This window comes from Aedes albopictus, chromosome 2 (assembly GCF_035046485.1).
Source record: "Aedes albopictus strain Foshan chromosome 2, AalbF5, whole genome shotgun sequence".
Lineage (NCBI taxonomy): Eukaryota > Metazoa > Arthropoda > Insecta > Diptera > Culicidae > Aedes > Aedes albopictus.
In genome coordinates this window covers 303319119-303346994 of record NC_085137.1, presented here as the reverse complement: position 1 = coordinate 303346994, position 27876 = coordinate 303319119, and the positions used below count along the sequence as shown (strand labels likewise).

The following is a 27876-nucleotide window of genomic DNA, read 5'->3' as shown; positions in this document are numbered from 1 at the left end:
GGTACCTCTACCATGACCGCTGAAGATACTTTCAGTTAAGGGCGGACGGGACGGTCGGGGAAATATCCGCCATTGCTCTGTTGCTACTAAGATGGTAATCTCAGTTTCTACTTCAAATTTTGCAACAAAAACCTATCACTGTGTATGCTCACTTGGAGTGCATATGCTGATTGTTTTTCAGCATCTTCAGTGCGATAGAACTCGAGATTACCATCTTCAAAATCGCGAGGCAAATTGTTAGAAAGAGAGGCAAGATAGGAAAAATAACACGGCGTTCCGTTTCACCTTAAAAAAACAACTGTGAAAAAGGTCAACTCAAGCAGCATATGCCACGAAACAGTCACGGCAGCACAGGTTTTTGGTTGCACAATAGACCTGTTCACATTTTGTAGACCTATCCATGACATATTAAATTCTCAATATATTGGCATAAACAAGTCTTCAGTCCAAAAATGATCCAAATTGATTGAGATTCAAATGTGCATCAAATCGATATTGTGGTTTTTAGAGCATTTACATGGAAATGTACTATGATATCCAGAAAATTGCACTGAAAATGAAGCGATGAAACCGTTAAAATTTAGTTAGGACAGTTCTCTATAACTTTGCCGAAGACAACAAAGTGTTTTAAGTTCGCAATTGAAAGTTAGAAGGAAAGTAAGAAAAAGCATTAGAATGAGATTAAAAAGTGTAAATGAGCTAGGGAAGCCGTCACAGGAGGTAGAGTCATTCATGGGTGCGGACAGTTTTTCAACCGAACTTCCTCGCCCCCCCCCCCTCTATATATTATGTGGTCACATCATCATGAGAAGTAGTACATACGCCAGCTTGTAAAGCAGTTCATGTGCTATTCATGGGGAGTTGATTAAACGGTCAATCAATAAACGTCATTATCACCAGACTCGAGAATTGTAAAGCGGAGAAATTCCAACATGTGATTTGTCCTTCTGTCGTTCAAGAATGAATTGTCCAAGTGCCAGTTGGTTGGAAAGCAATGCAGCAATAAATTATTTAAACAAGACGTCATCTGGGTGGCGTCACATCACCGTGTCTACCTATAACCACTCTATTCTGAACATAGGGAATAAATAATCACTTGGATAAACACTGGCCTTCTTTGAAGTGATTTACATAACGGGTGGTCACTAAATAACGGGAATGCGTTGAATGTGCTCTTAAAAATATATGATCTTTAAAAATGCCAATCTGAATTTAACTATCATAAAGGTTTAACAATGTACGTCCATGGAAAATATAAAATTTAAGAAAGTTGAACGTAGTAATTTGTACAGTATTTTTTTGCAGTGATGTTGGAGCAACTGCTTTGTACGACTTTTCAGAGTTTACTTTCACGCATTTTCTGCGTCTGTGAAATCGTTGGTCAAAATAAATGGTTTCTCAGCTACCTTTAGCATCTACACACTCAAACAGTAATAAGAAAAAATGGGGATACTGACTTGTTTTTTTTTTTGCTTTGGTTGTAGCCTTTTCCCGTAAATGACATTTGTAGAAATTTCCAAAAAATGTTATTTTTCTGTATCACCAAAACGTGTCGATGTAATTTGTGCACTGCGGTTCATTGTTGAACTTTTTTTGTGCTATTTTTTTTTTATAACGAACCATTTACATGTTGTTCAATGTGTAAATGTGATTTGATGTAAATGTTTGTTATTTAACAAGGCATTCTATTGATTTATCCAGCCCATGTCACAAAAGAAGATTTTATTATGTGAAATGATATCATGCTTATTGGTTTTCCTAGTTTTCCTCTATTTCCTTCAGGATCTGTTTCTTGGGATGCCGAAATGTGGAATTCATTCAAAACCGGGCGGGTTCTAGTTTTATAATGGTTTACTATTAACTTTTTTTACGGTTGTTTTGAGCAATCAGTAGAGCCGTCCAAGGCGTTTTGGTAGTGCTTCCTGTTTCAATGTCGTTTTCTGCAGAACAGAATAAGTTGACACAAAATAAAAAATACGCTGACTTTGTGGATAGATAGACGATGGTTTTGTCTAAAAAATGTTTAAATAAAATAGAGAAATAGTCAAAAACAACAAAGTCATAACAATTTGGCAATCCCACGCGATGAGCATTTTCACTTCAATGTATTCATCAACTTGCTCATTTGGTTGATGATCCAAATTGCAGGAAATGCTCGGCATTTCCATCATGCCCGAAATTCATTAGTAAAACCCGGACCATTGTTCAATTCACACGGATGGTCTCCGCAGGCAGAATTTTCAATGAGATCCGCCTTTACCGTTCCGACTCGAGTCTTCTCGAGAGTTGATTATGATGCAGGAATATAGGAAAATTCCAACCCGGCACTGCGAACTTAGTCAGTCATATTCCGCCTGACAGCCGACAGTTCATTCTCAAATCAGACTGATGTGCCTCGTCATTCACTCGTCTGCACAACAAGCAGACAGATAGAATGGGCACCTACACATGAATAAAGTTTTCCCCCCATTAATTACTGAAGTTATTAGCATTCAAATGGAAGTTTGGGCCTTTTGGATTTCTTGTAAAATGTCTCGCTCCAATTGCTTGGAAAACTTTCTTATGGCATGAATATTACATTTCCTAGAACCCAAGGATGTCTCTGGCCATTGGTTTTAATGTCAATTATTTACTATTATAGGGGAGACTGGGGAGACTTGATCCCTTTTTCTTAATTTGACTGTAACATTAAGAAAAAACACAAATCTAGATCCATTTTTCGTACAGAATGGCAGGTAAACATCTATTGCAAGTTTATACACAACAGAAGGACTTTAAATTATTGTTAAAGTTTTCAAAACTGTGTTTTTATGGAGGCATGTCTTATGATGTATTTTTCAAAAATGGGTCACAATTGATCCCCTTTTGAGCACATGTTTAATTTAAAGGGAAAATAACTCCAGATGCTTCCTGTTCATTTTCTTTTCAAGTTTTCTTACATTTTTGTAAATATTTTGTATTTGAAATTATAAGATTTCCTTAAATTGTTAAGGATATGCCGTATTTTGGAAATGGGGAGACTTGATCCCCCTTTTAAGGACAAACGTCTTAAAATCCCGCTCAAACAGTACATCAAAACTTCAGACGCACAAATCTCAAGAAGCAAGCTTCAAACAACAGTGCATTTTATTATTCTGTTCTTGCTCACTTGTAATAAGCTTAAAATGAGAAGCTCAGGTGCGCTGGTTTTGTTTACGAAGAGATTTGTGCTTTCAAAATCGTGAGTAGGTACCAAAGTCGGCCATTGTGGCGGCCATTTTGGGATTCTAACAAGTCTGTCCTTAATGGTGTGTAATAAAATAATAATTATCTGACACGTTTTATCATTGCATATACTAGAATTCCGAGCAAATAGATGCTTCCAAATAGAATTTTATTTTTCACATGTATAATGTGTGTGTAATCCTCGAGGGATCAAGTCTCCCCATGTCACTGTTTTATACACTAAGCTACATTAATTGAAATATTTATATAACAACCTTATTTGGATAAATACGTTTGATAGTATTTTATTTATACCATGTGCTGTGAAATTTTGACACGATTTGGTACAATTTTCACAAAGTTATTGAGATTTTTCGGAATCGCCTAAAAGATTTCTGAAGGATTGAAAACAAACCATCAGCCATTAAAAAATAATGCTTGTGTATTGTATTAAAATCAATTGTAGCCAAAACTTGGTCGTCTGTCCAGATGTTGTTTTGTAAAAAATATGCTAGAAGAAAACTGTTTTTGATTCCAAGAAAATATGGGGGGAACAAGTCTCCCCAGGGATCAAGTCTCCTCAGTCTCCCCTATACGTTTGCATTTCATGACCAGAAAAAAATATATCTCTAATAATTCTAAACCACGTCAGCTACTAACTTATGAAGAAATCAAAACTGTTCTCAATCTCAAGTAAAAAAGCAGAAGCAGTTGGAACATGTGGTAATATTAACTTGACAAGTAATATTATTTGTTCTATTATTGAAATCTGTGACTTTTCTGGGACTATCATTCACAATACAGGACATTTGGTCACATTAATTTAGTACAACATTTTTACTTAGACAAGTCTGTTCGTTCGTGTCAATTCATTTTCGTCCAAACGACATTCGGCCACATGATCCGGAACCCTCTGTAGTTCATCCCTTGCTATACATTTCTCGCGCTCAGTATCACACGGGCGTATCTACAATGATCGATTTCTTTTCATCGATTTTCTCTTCGGCTAATAACTTGGCCTGCAAATCAGTTTTGGTTATTTTCGTTGTTTTAGATGCTAGTCCTAGTCGTCCTTCACCGAAATACACTGAGAGATCATACGAATATTGGTCGTATTTTCCGGAATAATCCGAAGAGAAAATCGTCGAAGAGAAATCGATCATTGAAGATACGCCCGTATGATACTGAGCGCGAGATTTGACTCTGTATACTCGTAACTTTACGAACTTTTGAAGAGTAAGACCTTTTACTCTATCAACAAAAACGTTTATGCTGACAGCATATTCTATAACCTCATGTATTAGATGATTGAATACATATATCTGAATAGGAAATAAATTTGCCCCTCAATTCCAGCCAATCAAACGATTTAACCTTCAGACGTCTCGGCACTTACGCTAACGAACGCTTTCCTTTGATTACGTTTATTTCTTCCAGAGCCAATACTTTGACTGTGATGATTTCGATTCGTACTCGGAGTATTCGGATAAATCATACGACACGGAGGACAATTTCGTCGTAAATCAATCGTATTACTGCTCCAGCAGCGGCAGCATCCACAACCAACAACGGGACGAAATGACAGACGTCTGTCATCAGGATGACGAGGAACAAGACGTCTCCACTGTACATTCGCAAATCAACAGTAACGAATCCTCCAGCAACATCAGCAGAAACAGCATCACGCCCACCAGCTATGCCAATCAGCCACAGCAGCAGCAGCATCATCTCCGGGGAGTAAACGTTTCCAACGTGCGTGATGGCGATGAAAATGAGGATGACAATGGTAACAATAAAAATGATCAATATTTACTGCACGCCACGTCCCACGAGCTGCCGCCATATCCGGTGGGAGGACAAGACGCTCCTAGAATCCCCACTGCATCGCCACCCCATGCCGCCGTTGCCGGTGCTAGTAGGAAGAGTAATGACAGTGAGATCGGACCGAAGCAACAGATAAGGCCGTCATCACCGCTTCTGCCGGGAGAGGATGGCTCATCCAATTCCGTTAGAGATTATGGCTCGGCCGGGGAAATTAACGAACCGGAAACGAATGGCAATTTGATAGCATGAAAAAGGTACGTAATTACATCATCGTCGTCAGTTGTGATTTGCTTGTCGATTGCCGATTGATTTTTCCGATGGATAAATTTTACAAATTGGAAACCCGACATCTGATTCTTCGAATTATATTGCTTTTCATCGGCCAATATTTATCCGTCTACAATTTATTTAGCTGCAGGTCATAATATTCTGCTTGATTTGAATACAAAGACGTTGGTGACATAGGAACGTGCAACATTCGGCTAGCTTTTGTATTTAGAGCTTCTTTTCGCTAACTAATTATTTTTTGGGGTTGGCTCAAAAGAGGTTAAATAAGCAATCGAACATTTGATTGATGCTCCAACAAGCTATTTTATAAGCTAGTGAAATACTTTGAAACAGTAAAATAAACAAATGAGTGCCAACTTTTTTTATCGTGTAAGAAATACAGATAATGGTCTGAATCTGTCCCAGGAATGGATAGAACGTAGTGAAAAGGCGCTTGTTGAATTATTTCAATTTATTCTTGGAAACACTGTTCCGGATGGCTGGAGACGGGTGAGGGTTATGGCCATCCAAAACCCTGGGAAAACCGTGTCAGATTACAACTCGTAGCAACCTATTGTCGTGCTCATGGAAACTGCTGAAGAAGATGATTCTCCATCGGCTCGACAAACGAGTTGAATCGAACGGTCTTCTTTCAGATATACAATTCTGTTTCCGTAGAGTCGAGCGATTGTCTGGCGATACTTTCTACAGAAATTCTAATGGTCTCCGCTCAAGAAAAGCAAATGGGCTCAGTATTTTTGGATATTGAGAGAGTTTTTGATGCAGTTTGCATTGATGTTGATTCAGACATCAGCAGAAGCAAAACAATCTGGCTCCAAAGGGTTAAGCGACTCGGCATAATAAACGGGAGATGGATCGCCAGAACATCGTCTATGTTAAAATGGCAGAGGGAATGGGATTCCTCTAGCAAAAGTAGATGAAAGAACAGGCTAATACCGAGCGTGTCTAAATGACCATGACGAGGAGAACTTTCACTTGACACAATTTTTGCCGAGTGCTTTAGGTGGTATTAGCATAGATTCGGACATACAGGCTTATTCAGGGCTTCGCAATAGCGAAGATCAACGGGGTGTATTACTGCCGTTGTTATGCTCCTCCCAGGTGGCCGATAGACCAGTTCTCATCAATGGTGGATTTGCTATCAAGCGCACTAGTGGGATTGAGTCCCGTGGTCATCGGTAGAGACTTCAACGCCTGGGCGATTGAGTGGGATATAGCCGCTTGACTAACCTGAGTGGCTGGCCTCTACTCGAAGCTATGGCTAGACTGAAAGTGGATGTCGTGAACGTAGCCGACAAAAAAAACCTACAGTAGGAACGGTACAGAGTCCATCATTGATGTGATCCTCTGGACCCCGGGTCTAAACGATGGATACACGCACGGTAACCATCTGGCGATTCGATACAGGGTGGAACAGGGAAGAAGACAGTCACAGCCGAAGGATGGCTGACCTCTCGCTTCGATAGGCCGGGATTTGTGGAGCGATTGCTTATGAAGGGTAATACCGGCATTGCGGTCCGGCAATCTATTCAGCGATGATCTAAGCGGAACCCTAAGTCGTGCATTTGACGCCGCAATATTAAGGCTATCCAAAAAAACGCAGAACTCCGCGCATCCTGCCTAAGAGCTAAACGAGGATGTAAAGAGCTCGCACCGATGAGGGAAGAACCATGGGGGCAGCGAAAGGCAAAATCCCCGTAGCACACAACAAAAACACGTTCAAAATTGTTTGTGCTGAAAACTAACGCATTACTCAATTTCTTACTTGTTGGAAACAACACCACTGGCAACATTGTCCTGTACAAATGTGACTGATGAGGTTTGAGCTTGAAGTGGGGGTTTCGAATTTGGCGTGTATAAGTAGCGGACAGAGTTGTCAAAAAGAAATGTAAACAGAAAAATAGCAAATCACGTTGTTGAGAAATGTGAACTATTGAATTAGAAAATTGAGATTTGTGAATTGAAGGTGTAAAACAAACAAAAATTGGATTTGTTGCAAATAAAATAATTGTAAGTAAAGTGAAATTGATAATAATACAATAACAACTTACGCAAAGGGTTTATAAACATGGATTAGGTCAAAACTAACGGCTGTAAGAAGAGGAAGATTCGGAGGCAAACTGTGAATTGATCAGAGTTCTATTGACGATCTTGCGCCAAATACGACGCACAGGCAAACAAAATTGTCCCACCACAAAATATGCACACCGGTTTTAGCATACATTGGTTGATGTCGCCGCTACAGTTTTCCAGTAACGGAGCGTTATTTTGGGGTGGTGTTCCGACTAATCGGTTTGTTTATGCACTGTTTCCTTTGTTGTTGGATGTGTGAACATTGTGCTGTCAAAGATTGAACATTTGCACGATCGTTGGGAAATCCTTGCAAAGCTCAATAACTGCAGGAGGAGAAAAACTATCCGTAAGTGAATTCATACTGTTTGTTGACCCTATTACTAAATAAATATCATTTTTGTAGTTTGATCTACTCACAACGGAGTTGATTCAAGGAGTTTTCTGTATGCGATCCGAACATTACTGATTTATTTGATATCTCCGCGTTGTCCTGTAATTTCGAACGATTGCTCGCTAAAATTTTGATAAGCTTTTGCTAGTTTTACACGTTTTACTTAAGTAATGTTTTTTTCCTCATCTGTAGAGCCTTTAAACCACTGCGTCCATTATTTAGGAATATTTTGGTATGACGCATATTTCATTTGGTGCTATTCAAATATCCTGTCACAATTGAGCTGTGATGGACAATGGTTGATGTAACACCTGAACCCAACTAGGCACAACTCGTTTTATGAAGTTTATTACCCTGTTGGGATTACTTCGCCAAATTTCCAAGGGCTCTAGAAACCCTTTACACCACCGTTGCTTGCAGAGTAAATGTTCAGCAGTTTCGTTTTCCATTTGACAGAAACGACACTCGGAGGATTGAATTTTTCCAATTTTACTTAGATGATATTTACTCGAGCAGTGGCAAGTCATCAGACCAGTAATTACTAGAGTGGGTCATCATTTATATGGAAAAATGAAAAATTCAATGGTATCCCTTCAGATCAAAGCTTTTTTGATCCCATTTCAAGACCCAAATAGGTGTGCAAAATGTGGGCACGATCGGTTATGTCTACGTTTTGCGTATCGCGTTTGAAGTTTGTATAAGGTTTTACATGGGCAAACACACTTTTATGCAATTCAGTATAATAATTTACCTTTTATATAACTTATTTTGGTATCATAATGGCAAATTATCCCGAACTGGCTCATTATGCAACTGAAATGAGTTGCATAATGAAAAATAGTTGTATAATGTTCATAATGCAATGCAACTCATTTAAGTTGCATTATGAATATTATGCAACTCAAATGGGTTGCATTATGAAAAAATCATTGCATAAAATTTTGTATGGAACTCGTTGCAAAACTCGATTTTTTCAGCACTCTTCGTATTTATCCAACTCGGCAAGCCTCGTTGGATAAATGTACGACTCGTGCTGAAAAAATCAACTTTTTGCAACTCGTTACATAAATAACTATTTTGCATTTCTCTCATAACAAGCTCGAATTTTTCTAAAACCATGTAACCGATAAAGTAAAAACATAGCCTAGGGTGTCCTGAAAAACTTTGTCGAATACCGCGAAGTGATGTGATGCTTATGAAAAAAGTTATAGCGTTGGAATTGCTTGGCGAAACAGCATGATTTTGTTGCTATTGTTATTTCTTTACATGTTAAAACATAAACACATGAATGCGGTTCATTGGTTATAACTATTTTCACAAGTATCGGATCGCTTTGCGGTCTTCAACAAAGTTTTTCAGAACATCCTAGGCTATCATTTTACAGTATCGGTTAAAAAGTTTCAGACAAAGTTTTTCAACTTATGACAAAAATGCAAAAAAGTAAGATTTCCCATACAAAATCCCATACAAATTTCAATTGCAATGCGCAAAGTGTAGACGCAACCGATCGTGCTCAAATTTTGCACAGATACTCAGGACCCGAAACGGAACCAAAAAAGTTTTGATCTGAGAAAACGTCTTAGATGACCCACACTAGTAATTACCCTGAGATCTTTTTTTTTAATTCAATAAGGACCTGGCTTTTTCTGCACTGGGTTTTATAAACCTGTTCACTTGCTTGGAAGTATCCCTAGCATTCCACTTAGATACTACCGTAGACCACGGTGTACAACATTTAGAAGGTGATACCTTCCGGAAATCTGACAGTTTTTTGATGACGTAATTCAAATCGTTCAGAGGCGATCTAGTACTCCAACTCCCCATCAATTTGATCATGTGAAGAACGATTAAAATGACGTCACATGTTTACATCCAAAATCTACACGGAGAAACTGAAAAACTCAAAATTAGGTACTTTTAAACTCAATTTTGAGTTCTTTTTCATCTCCCTTTTCATGCGCTCTTTCTGTTGTTGTCAGAGAGTGAAGAGAGAAACAGCCCAACTTTTGCAGTTCCGTGCGTCAAGCCAAAACTGAGTTTCTAGCACAGTACTCAAATTTGAGTGAATACAACCTAGTCAAAATTTCGGTTGGGTGGAAAAAACGTAAAATTAGGTATTTTTTTCACATGGAAGCAAGCGGGAACAACCCAACAAAAACATCGATTCCGTCAACTCAAAATTGGCTTGACGCACGCAACCCCGAAGGTTGGTAGAAAGAACTCACTTTTGGGTAGTTTCGTCTCTCCGTGTATGTTTACATAGGTTACTAGCCTGCCTTGTGATATTTATGCCGTGCCGTAGACATTTCCCAAGTTTTTAGTTTCATCCGTAGAGCACACTCAGGAACTCCTCAGAAAGGTTCAGGGCCTACAAAGCTTGATGCCGCACCCTGTCTAGCAAGAATAATACGGCAATTCATAGGACTTTGCATAGTGACGTCATGAGGTGCTAATTAGTGTGGCTAGGTCCGTCAATTTGGCCTTTTTCTTCGTATTTCTATTCTATCGCCGACAGAAGATCCCTGGGAACCACCTTCCTGGACGTACGTGCCGTTCAACGATCGGAAAATTGCGTTTCATGACCAGAAACTGCGTCCCGTCGAGAGGTGATGTCCCATTACACCAACGACCATCTGTGTCCCTAGCGCACCGATAGGAGTCGCCATTGCCATCCATCGGTCCCGCCAGCCTTTGCCGCCATCGCTATCCGCCGGTGTTTCCCGTGCGCAACATGAGCCATGGCCGCCGGTAAAGCCAGAACAGCCGCCGAGCACCTACCAATGAAGATCCGGATCAAGAAAAACCACTAGCATGCAAGTAGCCCTATTGTTTGACTTCACCACTAAATAAATTAGCTATTTCCTTTAGAACGCAACCATTTTGTGTTTTCCGCCTTGTTCCGGACTTATAACAAAGTCGTCAAGCCTCGCTGTTCCCATGCTCCGTCGGAATACATTTGTTTAGTCGAGTCCCCCCCCTTTATTGTCCGTGTTTGTATGACCGTTCATCACTGTTTGACAAATAGCAAAATGAATTGCTGGAAGGATATCAGCAAACCAAAAATTGCCGAAAATTCAGCAATGATAGCTGAAGATCCAGCAAAATAAGAAATTGCTGAAACACCAGAAAAAGAATTGTCAAACACTTAACATTTTTCTGGACACTTTTTGTGTGCTTTAGTTCGAAATTCTTAGGAAGCAGAAGACTGAAAATTCCGCCGAAAAAAGTTATAATTTTCATCGATTGTCCCGTTAAAATGAAATGTGCGACTTATTCAATGTGTATATATTGCATTTACTTACGATTGGATACCGAAAATCAAGTTGAAACTAATAATTAGTTGCAATTTTTGTTTCGCTTGAAAAGAAAAATAGAAAGAAATCCGGCCAGACTCCAGCTCGGACGAAATTGCTGAACAACCAGCAAAAAAACTGTCAAAACGCATTGCTGAAAATTCAGCAAGAAATATTTTGCTGGTTGGATTGCTGGTTTTACAGCATGTCAAAAACCAGCAAAATTTTGCTGGTTTCCAGCGAATGAAAAATAGTGTGTAGTGTTTTTCCTTGTTAGGAGTTGATAATTTTCGTTTTATTTTGTAAACAAGTGGAATATATAGAGAGCTACAGCTAATACGTATGTATTAGGCCAGTGCCCAAATAATTTTTTATCAAAGACACGGGTTTGAAACAAATACATACTCTTGTCCCAAACCATTACCAAACGATAATATTGATTCAGAAAACAAAATGGTAAATAAGCAATCAAAAAACAGCGACAGCAGTTGTTTGTTTGTTGGTTTCATCCCCACAGGCTTTTCTCGTTAAACAAGAGTAGCTAGCTACAGATTCTGGTACCTACTTACGAAAGGCTTTCCTCCTGTTTCGATACTGTTTGAGTGTCTTCTTATCTTGAGCTTGTTTTCGTCACGATCATCGCTCGCGGATGAAAATAGGATGGTGGTGGAGTGGGTTGAGCGAAAAAGGCACCATCAAACTGAAACGATTTTTGTTGTGGAGACAACGCCATCTCTCTAAAATAAAAGTACTCAGTTTTGGGTAACACCTATGCCGCACAGGGACTGTGTTGGAAACACACATTTTGGCATCAACATTTCAAAAGGGCGTAACTGCTTTTACAACCAATTACTTCTCACAGAGCTGTGCATCGTATATCATTCATCTTACGCAATTCACATCCATTAAACGAAAGAAGAGGATTTTATCTTTCTATTTGTGCTAGTGGATTGCTCGGGAGGGATGAGATACGGTCCACAGCTTTATGAGAAGGCATTGGTTGCAAAAGCAGTTACGCCCTTTTGAAATGTTGGTGCCGATTTTTTTTAAAATTGCTCGTACGCTCACATTTTTGCAAAATATCAATATTTTTCGGTATTTGAAGGTGGTTTATAAACCCAGTGAGGTTGCCATGTCGAAATTATTGCAAAATACATGTTCATGTGAGCGTACCGTAATCCGGGGTCAAATTGATCACACAACTTTTGCCGTTAACATCATTGCCAATTCAAATATTGCTAAAAGAATTTCTGTAAAACCAGTACCCTGTAGATCTCCATGGAACCATGTGACAGAATTTTGTTCAACAAAGTTAAACTTTAAGTTCAATATCTCCAAATATCAAAAAATTGCAAATGCCACTTTAGGGCGAAATTGATCAGTATACAATAAAGCATCGGTTGGGAAGGAAAATTTTCTTCTCCTCTTAATTTTGCTTTTCTAAAACCGAATAACACGTTTAAAATCTTACAACTAGTGAATTTAATACTTTAAATGCAAAATTAAATTTTGAAATTTCCCCTAAAACGCCTAAAGGTAGGCAATTTAATTTGAAATAAGTGATTTCTATCACAATAAATGACTATTTCATCATAAAATGAACTTTTTTATAACTATTTCATGTTCTGATTAGCTACAAAACTTCCTAACGAAGGTTTCACAAAAATGTTAAAACAGAGAATTCACGGGAAGTCCTACAGTAAAACCTCCATGAGTCGATATTGAAGGGACCATCGACTCAAGGAAATATCGAGTAGTGGAACAAAAATCCTTTGGAAAGCTTTTTGTTAGGACCATCATAGTAACCCAGAATTTTTTTTTCAGTATGGGAAAATTTACCTCCATGAGTCGATATCGAGACAAGGAACATCGACTCATGGAGGTTCGACTGTATTAGCAATCGATTGTTTAGTAGCAATGATTTCAGCTAAATGAGAGATACATTGCAAATTCCTTAAAAAAATAAGGCAAAACCAACTTTTTTCTAAAAAATTAAAAGTTTACACTCATCTCTAGACAGCTACGAACCAGATGACGTAAAAAGTGCAAGATCATTACGACGCTTAAGAGTTCCTAGTATGGAATCACAATGTTGTACCCGAATGATCAATTTCACCCCGCTGATCAATTTGACCCCGGTTTACGGTACGAGCAATTTTAAAAAAATGTGTGTTTCCAACACAGTCATGTGCGGCATGGATGTTTACTAAAAATGTGCAGGCCGAACACATTTTTGAGCGTAGCCGTTTTTGCGTGATCATTATGGTCCACTGTACGAATTGATGCTACACGGAAAAATATTATAACCCAAAGAATAAGTTTTAAAAACTTAAATTTGGCTAAACTGCTTAAAGTTTTAACTCAAAGTTGGGTTGTTTTCTCCCTCGCCCCACCGCAATGTTGTCGAAAACAAAGAGAGAAGCACCGACGCATCCGCTGCTCTTCCGTGGAACAAGCCAAATTTGGGTTTTCTTGAATTAACCCAAATTTGCGTCATTTGAGGCCTCCGTTGGGTAAAAATAACTTACCACTGGGTTAATTTTTTGCCGCTCTCAAACGAGAACTACTCACTCACCACTTTCGCTGTTTAACGCAAATTTGAGTTATTCCACGGAAGACCGGGATTGCGTCAAAACAACTTAAATTTGCGTTGATTTGTAGTTCAGTGTAGGCTACTTACTCTCACAGAAAATTTGACGTTTGGGAGGTGCCGGCACCGCTCAAACGTCAAATTCTCGGTGAGAGTAAGCAGCCCAGCAAAAATTCGTGCGGTGGACCATTTGCTATGTTTTGGTATTGGATTTCTTGTTGATGATTAGACTACGATGATCAAGACTGTGATAATTTGAGAATCCACTGAATCATCATTTCCCAGCGACATTTTACACTAATCAAACTGATTTTGATTACCTGTTGTGCATCCAACGCCCATGTGGCTGTGATGAACTCAACGGAACTTGTGTATGCCAGCCGCTGCGAAGTCGTGTGCAAAATTAGTCTATGATGATAATGAATTTCGGCCGAGTCTAAATGGGTGCAATAATGGTTTGGTAATGTTTATGTACAATGTTCAAAGAATGTTGAAACGATTTTCCAAGATAACTTTTAATCAGAGAAGAGAACTGTCGGTCAAAAGAGACACAAAACAAGCAACAAGAAGGCGAGGCAATTACTCTTTATCCCAACAGGTAACAGACAAAGCCATGATCTCGAAAATTTTTGTAGATGATAAAACAGCAGTCAAATTTGTTGCGTAATTTTCTACTCATGAATAATCGATTATTAATAACCCTATAGCGAAACTTTTTGATGATGGATCTTCAGCAGCGTTGCAGTGTTTACATACTCGAAGATAACTTCTCGAAAATCGTAATGCAAGGCTTCAAAATCAATAAACTCGTGGAGAAATCTTTGTCCTATTCTGTTCAAGTTGGGACAAACCTATGTCACATTGGATGGATTGTTGCAACAAATTCATGTTGCGACATTGTTATTATTGTTGCGCGATGGCTGAATTTGGATTCACTGCCTTGAATATATCGCATCCGTGTGATCAACTCTTCAAGAAACATACCGGTGAAATGCGTGTAGCAGGCAACAGAGCAGAAAATTAGCAGATTGAACGAGTCTTTCATGGGCGGGGAGAAATTTCTGAAATTAGGCAAGCTGTCTTTCTTGGATTCGTCAACGTTTACAAATAATTAATGGATTTGTTTGCAAAGGATTGGTGGTATCTTGAGAACATCTTTTGTGGTTGTTGTTCGCCAGGCACCTATGATGTTTTCTTGGAAAGTGATGCATTGAGCTATGATAGGTTTGAAGTAAATACAACGGCATCATCGATTATTGCTAAGAATCCTGTTAGATTCGTATATTAGAAATTGAATGACAATTTGTTACAAAAAAATGGAATAAGTGTGTGCCTGTAGTTTAACATTATGCTAGTGATCTACTACGCCCAGTTTTTAGTATTTATTCAGGCTTTACTAAAGGATCATACTGATCCTAATGATGGGTAATGCATCAATCAAAAAGCAATCACCCTCTTATAACAGTCATCGTCGTGGTAAAAAGATGTCTCGTTCATCTCATCTATACAATCTGCCCTCTAGAACAGGGGTTCTCAAACTTTTTCAGCTTGCGACCCACTATTGATTGTCATAGAATTTGGCGACCCACCAGCACGTATTTTCATAGCAAACAGCGTTTTAGAAAATTTTGACAGACTTTTGTAATACATTTTATCGTCTTCGTAAGTTTTGATAAACTTTCATTCCAGTAGCACTTAATATGGCAAATTTAAAAGTTTATTTTTAAAATTTACTGAAATTATTTCATTTTATTTGTCAAAATAAGGTTAAGGTGTCTAAGTGATCGGTTTTAGTTGAATCTTTTAGAGATGTTTCCAAGTTTCCTGTTCAAATTTAATCAATCTGCTTCATGTAACACTTGTGAACGCCACACATTTTAGGTATTCTATCAAACATTTAAGAATAAAGAGTACATAGAATTTATACAAAGTCTTTGAAAAAAATTCAATGCTTCTGCAGAACCTTTCAAACAAATCGAGTTGAAAATGTTGTTCTATATTTACGGCGAGAGGAGATTTCAAAATTATTATGTTGCCGGATGGTCAGATTAGTCAGATGAGGTTTTAAAATTTCTAAAAGGTCAGATTTTTTTAAATCTAGCAGGATTTCACTGAAATTATGCTTTATCGAAGCTCGGTTGAAATGAACAGATCGTTTGATGAATATAAACAAACGTTCGTTGGTTTCTTGGCGAGATTTGGCATACATTTTTTTTTTGAATTGCTAGGTACTGAACTGGGCGTGTAAATCTAACAGAAAATGCAAACTGCAAGCCAATACTTTAACTCATTATTTTCCAGACCACTACAAAAATCTGAATTTTTACCTGAATCTTACACCTTCTTATTAAAATTTCGTAGTTTCAGAATCGATTTCAGAACGCAGAAAGTAGTTTCAACATTGAATATAATCCAGTTAGTCTGTTAGTTATAATATAATTCATGGAATAAATTAATTAGGCAGGATCCTGATTTCTAGCAGTAACTCAATCCATTCTTCAAGAGAGTATTTGTAAATGATAAATGGATTACAATATTATTTGAAATAAGTTAACTAAAACATTTATTACAATATCGTCCAAGCATTCGCGACCCACCAAAAATCAGCCTGCGACCCACCAGTGGGTCGCGACCCATAGTTTGAGAAACGCTGCTCTAGAAGCCTCTCTGAGTCAATAAATCGAAAAGAAATGTTATACCCTGCTAGACCATGTGCGTTGGACTCCAGGACCCCATCGTACGATATTATCATCCAGCCAGCTAGCCAGCCAGTCAGGAAGCAATCCCCGTTCCGAAGATACGAACAAAAACGAACATGATTATGATTTATGCAAAAATGGAAGTGCGAGTCATGGCAGCGCATGCAAATTGCGAAACAACGACCCCCCGGTGGGGATAAAGAAAACTTTTCCACTTGGCATAATTTAGACTATGGCCACGACGTGAAAAGACGTCTCCTTGAGCACTTACAACTAGATAACGTGGCGAAAACGACGGATAGTCGAGAAGCATCATGTGAGCATCGCTTTCTTCGGATTCGTTCGGATTTTCATCACCGCCGCCACCCGGTGGGCTCCCCATTACACGACACTCACTTAAATGGCTCCATCCCATCGTCAACTATCAAAGCTGGTCCTATATCTTCAGCTAGAAGTGCAACACTTCTCAAGTCAGCACTTGGAGCTATTGGCGTGTCGATTAATATTTATGAGATTGCTGCTTCCGTGGGATATCCAGGTGTTGGTTGGGTATTTGATAATGTTGCGATAAAACTACTCAGCAGACATAGACACACAGAGTATCATGAAGATTATAGCATTTTTTGCATACCTAATACAAATCTTTCTTCAAAATATGGATTACAACCTCGGCATTATACGCCGCTATACGCTATAAAACATGGTCCTGTACACTCGGTACATCTAGATACATCTGAACCCGAAGCAGGTCTGGAATTTCGTCAGATCTAAGCGGAACGATGACGGACTTCCTACACAAATAAAAATAATGAGGTTTACACGTCATGTATGTATATTTCAGTTTAGTCATGTAAACCTACTCTTATGATGGTTTACATGATATATCATGTAAATTTGTGTTATATGTCATGTAAACACACAGAGTCATGCTTATTTACATGACATATAATGGAAGTTTACATGATATTATATGACTTTTTCATGATATGTCATGTAAACTTCTGTGATATCCCACGCTACAATCATGAGCATCATATTTCACAGAATTTTACATTCTTTTTTCGATCTGTGTACCTACATCAATGCACCTTGGAGAGCTACAAGAAAACTCGATTTCTGAAAAGTGCGATCTTTTTCTCCACTCAGTTCATAGCCGACATTCAGCAGTTCCGCCGCGTCATTTGCTCAAGTTGAGATAGCCACTCGTGAGACTGTGCGTGATGTGACGGGTTACAACACATTTCAGATTGATGCAGAAGATGTTTCAAAAGCGATTCCTTAACTGAAATTTTAGTATTCTGACGACCCACATTGTATCCCGTCAGTTTTATTGAAACGTTGCTGTTCAGTGATTCTTTAACCGCTGACAACATCTCATTCCAATGTCAGAAGTTTCCATCAACTGGAAACATTCATTCTTGTTTTCAATTCCCAAAAAAACCTTCTTGAACGTTGTCTTGAAGCTCTTCACCGATAGTTTGAGATGGGGTGTGAACTGCTGGCGTTTCCTTTTCTTCGGGTTAACTCGCAACTCTGGATTTCGACATCATCAGCTGGATACAAACGACGCCGTCCGGGGGGAGATACTTCGGAGATACAAGCATTCTCCATACGCGTTGTCTTATGCGTCACAAAAACCATGCCAATCGCTGGGTACTGAGTCCTTGGTGAAACCTACGTGCTGATATAGCGACAATTCACAAGCTCCCAGAAATGTGTGCGTTGGTCTTGGAGCTCCGCCGTAGAACACAGTGTGGTGGCAATGGCAAGTCACTGGCACGGACACGTAGCTTCGGAGACACGGCCAGACACGATCCAATCAAACACCGTGTTTTGGAACGTTGGTCCATCTTCAGTCGGAATCTTCAATCCCTAGATAGTATGTACTTGACACCGATGATCATGTCGATGCCCGACGTATGGTAGAACTCGGGATCTGCAAAGACACTGCGATCTGGTAGATTCCACGTGTTGACATCGAACCCATCACATGGCAGTGGGGCCGTCAGCTTCGGCAACACGTTGAAACGTATTACTTCCTCAAAATTCAACATGCTTGTGAAGCGTGGACTGACCGTGCCACTCACAGCCGCTAGCTGAACCTCCGATCCCCTTAACCGTCTGTAGTTCGGGAATTATTTAAAGTTTATTCGTTGACAGAACTCGGATGAGTCGAAACAATACTGCGAGCATGAATCCAGCAATGTTCTCCGTCGTCATCACGATTCCGAACAATGGCAGTGGATAGCACACTCAGCCAAATAACCTTAAGATTTTCATAAGGCCCAACTTATGAAACGGCCTTTGAATAATTCATAATGATTCGGATGATTTTCATAAGGTCACTCTATGACGTAAAATCGTCTCACAGCTTGGCTTTTATTCATGTTTAGCAACTTGGTATTCTCAAGCGTCGGTAGCCGTGTGGATAAATCACGGGCTCGGTGATCCCGACGTTCATGGATCGAATCCAGTCTGCATCATTTTAAGATTTTTTTGTTCTTTTCATAAATTTATCTTATGAAATTTGTCATAGCAAGCATGATCAATTTTCATAAGGTATTCTTATGGCATCCATAAGAATTGGTTATAGCAAATTTTCATAAGGTATTTCGATGAATTTCGCTAGTTTTTTTCGCTGAGTGCAGGACTTGCTTTGTCTTATTTGTGACGGAAGAGAGAGAGTTTTGTAATGTGAGTTGTATGCATGTGGCGAGTTTTGGGTTTGGCGAATATGTGTAGATAATGGATAAAAAAGTGCATCGTTCGTTTTGGTGGTGTGTGGTGGATGCTATCTGCACTCAGCCAAATAACCTTAAGATTTTCATAAGGCCCAACTTATGAAACGGCCTTTGAATAATTCATAATGATTCGGATGATTTTCATAAGGTCACTCTATGACGTAAAATCGTCTCACAGCTTGGCTTTTATTCATGTTTAGCAACTTGGTATTCTCAAGCGTCGGTAGCCGTGTGGATAAATCACGGGCTCGGTGATCCCGACGTTCATGGATCGAATCCAGTCTGCATCATTTTAAGATTTTTTTGTTCTTTTCATAAATTTATCTTATGAAATTTGTCATAGCAAGCATGATCAATTTTCATAAGGTATTCTTATGGCATCCATAAGAATTGGTTATAGCAAATTTTCATAAGGTATTTCGATGAATTTCGCTAGTTTTTTTCGCTGAGTGTGGTGTATTGGTGTTCCCGGGTATGCTTGCGCTTGAGTTTCACTTGTGGGTTTTGTAGACGTCTGCGGAACGGTGGATTGTTTACTTTTTTTGTGGACACAATCCGTTGTTGCTGCAGCACTGGCCAAGTGTCCCGATGAGAGGCAGTTCATGCACAGACTGTTCTTCTGCTTCCTTCATCTTCTGGAACCTTCCACAAAAAACGCTGGATTCAATGAATCCGAACAGAAGCAGCATCGCACGGTGCAGCTAGTCGAAGGATGGCTCACGGTTATCTTCGGTTTCTTTGTCTCGACGACGGGGTTTTTACTCGGACGGACGGATTGGAAAACAGCGCAGTGATTCTTCTGGAAGATGATTAGGTTTCGATTTGTTGGTACCTCTTTCGAAATCTGCGCCGCTTTCCAGAATAGCAAGGTAGAGCTTGTCGAGTCTCGAGCAGACCATGTGCACCAGAATCGTGCTCCAGCTATCGGTGGCCTGGTTCATCTTTTGCAACATCAACAGGTTTTTCTCGAAGTCGCTGATGAGCTGACTCGTATCTTTCTCGTAGCATCGACTTGATTCCAAACATGACATCGAGGTATGCCTTTACGATCAGCTTTCGGTTGTGATAGCTATCCTCCAACGCACCCCACGCTACCGAAAGCTCGAAGGAACTGGCTTCCAGGAGTGCATTACCGGGCAACGATGATCGGAGGAAGGTGAACTTCACCATGTCCATGAGCTCCCGATTGCAATGGATCAGGCTTTGGAACGCGTCACGGTACGAAACCCAATCTCGCTGTATGCCGCTGAACGTTGGGAGTTGTTTTTATATCCGGAAGCTTCACCCTCGAGAGAACCGCATGTGCAGTTGGTACTGCAGAACTAGGGTTGACAGGCCTCATCTGATTTTGCCACTTCAGCAACACAGCCTTCGCCTTGCGCTTTCAGCTTCTCACTTCTTCGCCGTATGTTCCAGCCTCACTTGACGCTCCTGTTCCGACTCCTCTGGATCGACCACTTTATGTTCGTCGGCTTCATCCATAATCACAACGATCTTCTCACGAACTTCGTGAAAGTCATGGAATGCACTTTCGAACATCTGCAAACGAACTTCCACCTCAACTTGGTCTTGTTCTTCTTTGAAGTCACGCACAAACGAAGCCACTGTGCACTAACACCACAGTACCATAGGGGAGACTGAGGAGTCTTGATCCCTGAGGAGACTTGTTCCCCCCATATTTGCTCGGAATCAAAAACATTTTTCTTCTAGCATAATTTTTCCAAAACTACTCCTGGACAAACGACTATGTTTTGGCTAAGAGTGATTTCGATTGTACATTGCATTATTTTTCAACGGTTGATGGTTTGTTTTCAGTCCTTCAGAAATCTTTTAGGCGATTCCGAAAAATTTCAATAACTTTGTGAAACTGGAACCAAATCGTGTCAAAATTTCACAGCACATAGTATAAATAAAAAACTATCAAACGTATTTCTTCAAATAAGGCTGTTTTATAAATATTTCAATTAATGTAGCTCAGTGTATACAACAGTGACATGGGGAGACTTGATCCCTCGAGGATTATACACACATTATATATGTGAAAAATAAAATTCAATTTAAAAGCCTCTATTTACTCGGAATTCTAGTATATTCAATGATAAAACGTGTCAGATAATTATTATTTTAGTACAAACCATGAAAAGGGGGATCAAGTCTCCCCATTTTCAAGATACGGCATATCCTTAACAATTTAAGGAAATCTTATAATTTCAAATACACCGTATGCATCAAGAATGCAAGAAAACTGGAAAAGAAAATAAATAGGAAGCTTCTGGAGTTATTTTTCCTTTAAATTAACCATGTGCTCAAAAGGGGATCAATTTTGACCCATTTTTGAAAAATACATCATAAGACATGCCTACATAAAAACACAGTTTTGAAAACTTTAACAATAATTTAAAGTCCTTCTGTTTTGTATAAACTTGCAATAGATGTTTACCTGCTATTTTGTATGAAAAATGTATCTAGTTTTGTGTTTTTTCTTAGAGTTACAGGCAAATTAAGAAAAAGGGATCAAGTCTCCCCAGTCTCCCCTACTATACGCTGCCGCACACTTCACTGCCACACTGTAACACTGCACTTGCTGCTGCTGTTGACTGCGACTCCACGCGCCGCGAGACGAACTGACCATTCAAAGTTTGACAGACACAGCGGAGGGGAACAACCAATACCAACCAGATTCAGCAAATCCAAGACTGACTGATAATGTATACCACAGGGATCAGATCCACTAAATAATCCAACATAATTTCGCATGCAAATCTAGGTTTATTTCTCATCAATCGCCACCCACAGTGGCCTTTCTCATGTAAATTGTCACAGACTCAACATGCAAATCGTACTTCTATGTGTTCTTCAAATCTGTCCGTATTTAGTCGTTCAGCTCGATCAGAACCTTGAATCCTGGCTCCTCGTTCCGTTCAACAGTAGTTGTTCCGTATCAGCAAACAGTAATCACGCGTATGATCTGGCTCGAAGGACCATACCCTTCTGGTATTTTTTGTATTCTTCAATCACTTAACCTAATTTACAGTTCTTTTTGTCCACTAGGGCACTTTGTGAGCGATTCTAATTGGGAGCTGTACTTACACTTTGTACAGTACCTAAATTAATTCTATTCTAATAGTTTTATATCGAACTGGTTGCCGTTGCGCTGCTGCCACTTTCTACCCTACAGCGATAGACATTCGTTTAGCCGAGGCTGAAAAATTTTCAAAAAAAAAGTCAGGAAACTCATACAAATGATATTATGATAAAACTTTGTTATTGCAGTGATTGTATATCTAGTACTGTTTTATGAAAAGGTGATACAACATAAATACATATACACTGAAACAAAAACTAGGGTAAAAACGTTTTAACTGTCATTTTTTGCCAGACACTCGTTAAGCCAAGGTAAATGAAAAAATAGTTTTTAATAGTTTTTTTTTGTAATTTCGTGAATATAATACCCCAAGGCATATAGTTTAGGACGTGTTAGCAAGATAATTGACCTTAAAAGTTTTTTTATTTGTGAAATTCAAATAATAATTACAAAAAATTGTCCCGATAAGGAGAAACGATGATAAATAAATTTATATAAGGAAAATGCTTTCTGTAAACACTGTAATGTAAGCTAGATTGGTTGTTTTGAAAATAAGGCACAGAATTATTGATGGAAATGTTTAAATGATTGCATAAAATGTCGTCAGAAAATTAAGTATAAAGATTTTTGGTTGGTTAAACATCAAAATGGGATTGATAAAAGCTAAAATAAAAAGTTCTGTGTAGAAAAAAAACGTATCCTAATGCCTCTGAAGTATATCTGTATAATACTAGCATTACTGAATGAATTAGAAGACTGCCAAGTGAAAGAACTGCTAGAAGAGTCGGAATGTTTGTACCCTGTTTATTTTAAAGCAGATGAACATACAAAAATGCATGACATGGTCAAAACATTGGCTTATTTCATTTAATCTGAAAAAATATATTATAAATGAGTTTTTAATTTAAACCACATTCATTTTGACAGATGTAACATGAGCATGAAAAGGACGGCAACATGATCGATAAAGTAGAGTATATGATCCGTTTTTTGGTGCATGTGTGTGGTCTGCCAAAATGACCTGATAATTGTCAAACATTTTCATGGCTAGCATTGTTGGTGTAATGAAGAATGAATGTTGTTTCAGCCAGAATACAGTCTAGAAGATATTAGAAGCTATAAGAAAACGTAATAGTAGTAAACGCTGTGATTTGTGCAAGTGATACTATCATATTTCATCAAAAAATACTTAGATACGTGATTTTTTGGTGGTTTGTGGCATTTTTTCTGTTAAAAACTTTGTTTTTTCGTTGATTTTTAACCCGCACTCGTCATGATAATTTCATTTGAATCACTTCCGATGAAAATAACTACAACAAATTTCAATTTGGAAACATTTACAATAATATAACATATTTATATCAGATACATGTAAAATTAATATGGCAACACTTCTGAAAACGATCAAATTCATTTTTTACAAGTCGATATATAATGCAGGTCACCATACAAAATGATTGTGTTGGATATTTTTCGAAATTTGATAGTTTTTACTATGGATTTTTAAAAATTGTACAATTCGGCTAAACGAATGTCTAGGCATTTTTTTTTTTCTTGTATTTTAAGGCCAAAAAATGAATAATATATTGTTTCATCCCATTCGCTCATGCAAATTACCTAGAAGATCCCCTAAATATTAAAAAAAACATAAAATTATTACAGTTGCGAAAAAAATAGAAAAAAATATGCCTCGGCTAAACGAATGTCTACCACTGTATCATGGTACAGTCGACTCTCCACATGTCGGTGTTCTACATCTCGATATCTCTTCCTATCTCGATGGTTTGGTCGGTCCCTTCAATCTGCATACATTTTACCTTTCTACATGTCGATATCTCCTTATCTCGATATCTCTCTATCTCGATGCGATCTCGTTCGTTTTTGTTCGAGATTTTCTCTCCATATTCCCGTTTTTACAGGTTGCTATAGATCTCATTTCTTAGGTGCAAAAAATTCTGTGAAGGTGAAGTGACATCCGTTTGTTGACGGTTTTTCCTAGTTACGGACGATTTTTCAATCTAGTGTGCATTAGAAATTTGTTCTTGAGTTCAATCTCTCCCTATCTCGATGGTCCCTTCAATATCGAGATGTAGAGAGTCAACTGTAGAACCGATTGGGGGTCCACCATGAGTTGCCGGTTCGCCGTTGTCCAAGTCCGGGTTCGTTTGAGCCATGGGCTCAGAAGAGGATAAGTGTCAGCTGCTCTCAGGGGGAAAGAGCAACTGATGAAAGTGCCGGGGCTGGGATCGAACCCATGACCATCTGCTTATGAAGCAAACGTGTAGCCGATTGCGCCACGTTCCCCGGTATTTTCGTGTATTTACCCAACAAATACTGAAAGGTTCGTCACGTCAAGTGTCGGCACAAATTTCCAAAACACCTTTTGATAATAAATATAACAAAATAATTTGAATGGTTCGTCATCTTCGGTGTCGACATGTGTAATATTTTAGTCAAAACAATTAAGAGTTTTGATTTAAATACTAGTTGCATGAATCACATTACTGACCAATGTAAATCCAGATCATGTGACTTTTAACCCTCCCCAAAAACTCCATCCCGCGACAGTCGTGGAGAAAATGAGGTGATCTCGGTCTCTGGTAGCAACGTACGTCACAGTGTGAACCCAAAATGTACTCATGACCATTAAATTGAAATCTGTGCGCATCTTACATTTTCAGAGACGATCGCTGCAGAGCGATCTAATCCTTGATTGGGTCTGAGAAATCTGATGCTTCACTCAAACATCAAAAATACTTAGCATCGTTGCGTTGAAATGATTTGAATCAATGATGCAGTATTTTACATCAAGTGAGCACAGGAGCAATAAAATTTAAAATAAATGATTAAGGCACGCATGGAGGCGCATGGTTGTTGATGTCTACGCTATCCATATTAGGGGTCATTCAAATACGGCGACCTTCGTTTAGCGGGAAGAGGGTTGACACTCCATGTGTTGAGTATACGAAAAAAGCAGGACAGAGGATGGAAAGGGAGTCAGAAATGCCCGAAAAATGAAGGACGTAATTTTTGAATGTTTTCATGAAGTGGCATCTTAACCCATGCCAGATGGCCTTTTTGCACCACTTCCGTTTTACGAACCAGTTTTTAAAATGGCTAAAAATCGATGAAATATTGTCAAGTTGCTGTTACCACTTGGACAGCCTAACAAATGAGGCTATTCATCATTGAAAACTATGAAAGTTTGGAAAATGGCATCTTACCCCACTTTCTCCTAATAATGTATCCAGTTTGTTTAGCTCATAATTAGGGACAATGGAAATTCGCGATTTCGCGGAAGCCGCGAAATCCGCGAAATTGAACTACCACCGCGAAATTTAGGAAATCTCGCGAAATGCCGCGAAGTTTTATGAAATTACGCAAATACCCTACAAATTTCCATCTATTTCAAATTTCAAAGCATAAATATAACTTTTTACAGTGAAACGTTCATCATGATTCCGTATCAACACAATAAAAGTTTACGGCATTTTAAGTATATAGTTTTTTCAGAGTTTTCATCAAAGTTGTTTTTTTTTCGAAAAAGTAATGATTACACCTCACAAAATCAAATAAATTATTCATTTGGCATGCGAAATGGCAGTTTAATTCAACAAAACGGTCAACAAAAATGGGGCCGCGAAATCGCCGCGAAATTCACAAAAGTGGCCCGCGAAATTTAAGAAATTTTGCCGCGAATTTCCATTGTCCCTACTCATAATCCAGTGAATAAGAACCCATCGAGACATCGGTTGCAATTCGGCAAGCATAAGGGCTCAAAAATACCATGTTCTAGGATTATCTCAAACTTTTGATAGGTACGAAAGACTAATCAGTGTACTTATTATCTATTCCTTTTGCTTCGATGTATTTTCAGCTGCAAATCAACAATCGCCTTGATGACCCTTTCACCGGAAGTACCAGAACGAAACCAACTGATGGCAGCTGCATGAACCCATTCACACACACCACTCTTCCCGTCAATTCAGCAAAAAAAAATCCAACAAAATCTTGCGAGGAAAACATTTTTCCAGAGGTGGTATCGAACCCAACCGGATAGGAACTGTTAACCAGCAACTAGCAGAGCATCCGAGATAGAGAAGATAACCTCCCCCGCCTGGCCATCCACTTGAGCAAGCTGTGTAGGTAGTCTTATGTCCTTCACCACCACCACCGAGGACCAAGCCCTTTTCAATGAGCAAAGTCAAAAGCGCGTGATAAACAGTAAAGTCACGTTCGGCGATCTGATCCATTAGTTTTAAGTGGATTACTCGTGCTGTGTCCTGCATTCATTTTCGGCGGCAAATCCTCTTGGTCGGTTGATTGGTACTGTTCTTTTTTCGCCACGCTTTGGAAATGTAGCAGGGAGTGACCGTTTTCTGTCTGACTGTCTCGGGGAAGAAAATGAATGCATGCAAGAGGGCGAGCAGATAAATCAATTCAGAGACAACTCACGCGCAAGCCGAACTAATAAAATTCGGGACGGGAATTTAATGAATCGAACGTACACAATTAGGACCCCTTATAGGAAGGAAATACGACGTGAAAATGAACGTGGTTTTTCAGAACGATGAACACGAAACTATTGCGACACCTATGAAAAAGGAGTAGCATTATTAGCTGTAATAGTGTTAGTTATTCAATTATGGCTCATTTAGCAGGAGCGGTAAAAACGTAAACCAGAATTATGGTAAAAATTTGATTCTGACATAAAAACCTTATTTTATTCTGATGATTTATTATAAGAAAATGCTAAAAATCCATGCTATTGACTAATTTGACGATATTTTTTAATTCGTTCATTATGATGTACCTTTTATCAGGTTTACAAATAGGATTAACATTATTATAACGGATTATGAAGTTGTTTGGGCAAAATTCATCATAAAAGTAGTAAAACGGAGGGGTGCTCATCTTGCCCTGGGTGGCCATCTTGCCCCGTTCTACCCTAGGATCGCTTCCGCTCTCAAGCCGTCATTTGTAGTAGACATCCTTGCGGGTTTATCGCGGTTGCGCTCAATGATCATTTCACCTGTACGAATATGTCGAATACTGCGTACGTCAGCTCCAAGATTTAAGAGCTTCGCTTCGCTTTTCATCGCCTACAATCCTTAGTACTCAAACTCGTCCGTCTTGATGACGGACCTCCTGCCATTCCTCGGCTGGATACCCTATGCTCCTGTTCCTCTATCTTTTTCCTCTTTCCTTCCTGTTGACTAGGGCCCAGGGGGCGTTCTACCCTGGGCCCGCAGTAACCGGTGATGGGTGAAAACCTTTGATCGCTTTTCCCTATTCTATTCGATCTTAGACGGGTAGCCTTTTCATGTTCACTCTTGCAAGCTTTCGGGACCCCTGCCCGATATCCAACTTGCCAGCATTGTTGTCCTCCTGATATTACGACCGCTGCCTGTTGACTCCACACTTGATGACTGGGACGCTTATGGGATTGCTTGTCATAAACAATCGCGTCTGGCGAATGCGAAGGCCTCCGTCTCGGTAAACTTTGGCACCTTCTGCATCACGGGCTCTACTGCTGTCGGTCACAGTTGATATGAGTTCATTTTAGGCCTGCTTGATCATCATCGTTAGCTTACGGAAGTCTCTACAAGGCCTGCCTGAGGTCTTTGTTAATGTTCGACTTCCAGGACGCAAAGTCACTGATAAAGACAAGCTGCTGTGCAGCCACCT

At 39.1% G+C, this 27876-nt stretch overlaps 1 protein-coding gene across 1 annotated transcript in view; it reads left to right on the top strand.

The window, feature by feature from the left end:
* The window catches only part of LOC109423852 (uncharacterized membrane protein DDB_G0293934), a 619352-nt gene extending 592473 nt beyond the window's left edge, over positions 1 to 26879 (top strand). Inside the window, exons 6-7 of the mRNA XM_062852168.1 lie at positions 4642 to 5282; positions 26066 to 26879. Of these exons, the coding sequence (XP_062708152.1) occupies positions 4642 to 5277 (636 nt within the window). The 3' untranslated portion in view covers positions 5278 to 5282; positions 26066 to 26879. The remainder of the gene's footprint in view (positions 1 to 4641; positions 5283 to 26065) is intronic.
* The last annotated feature ends 997 nt before the right edge of the window (positions 26880 to 27876 follow it).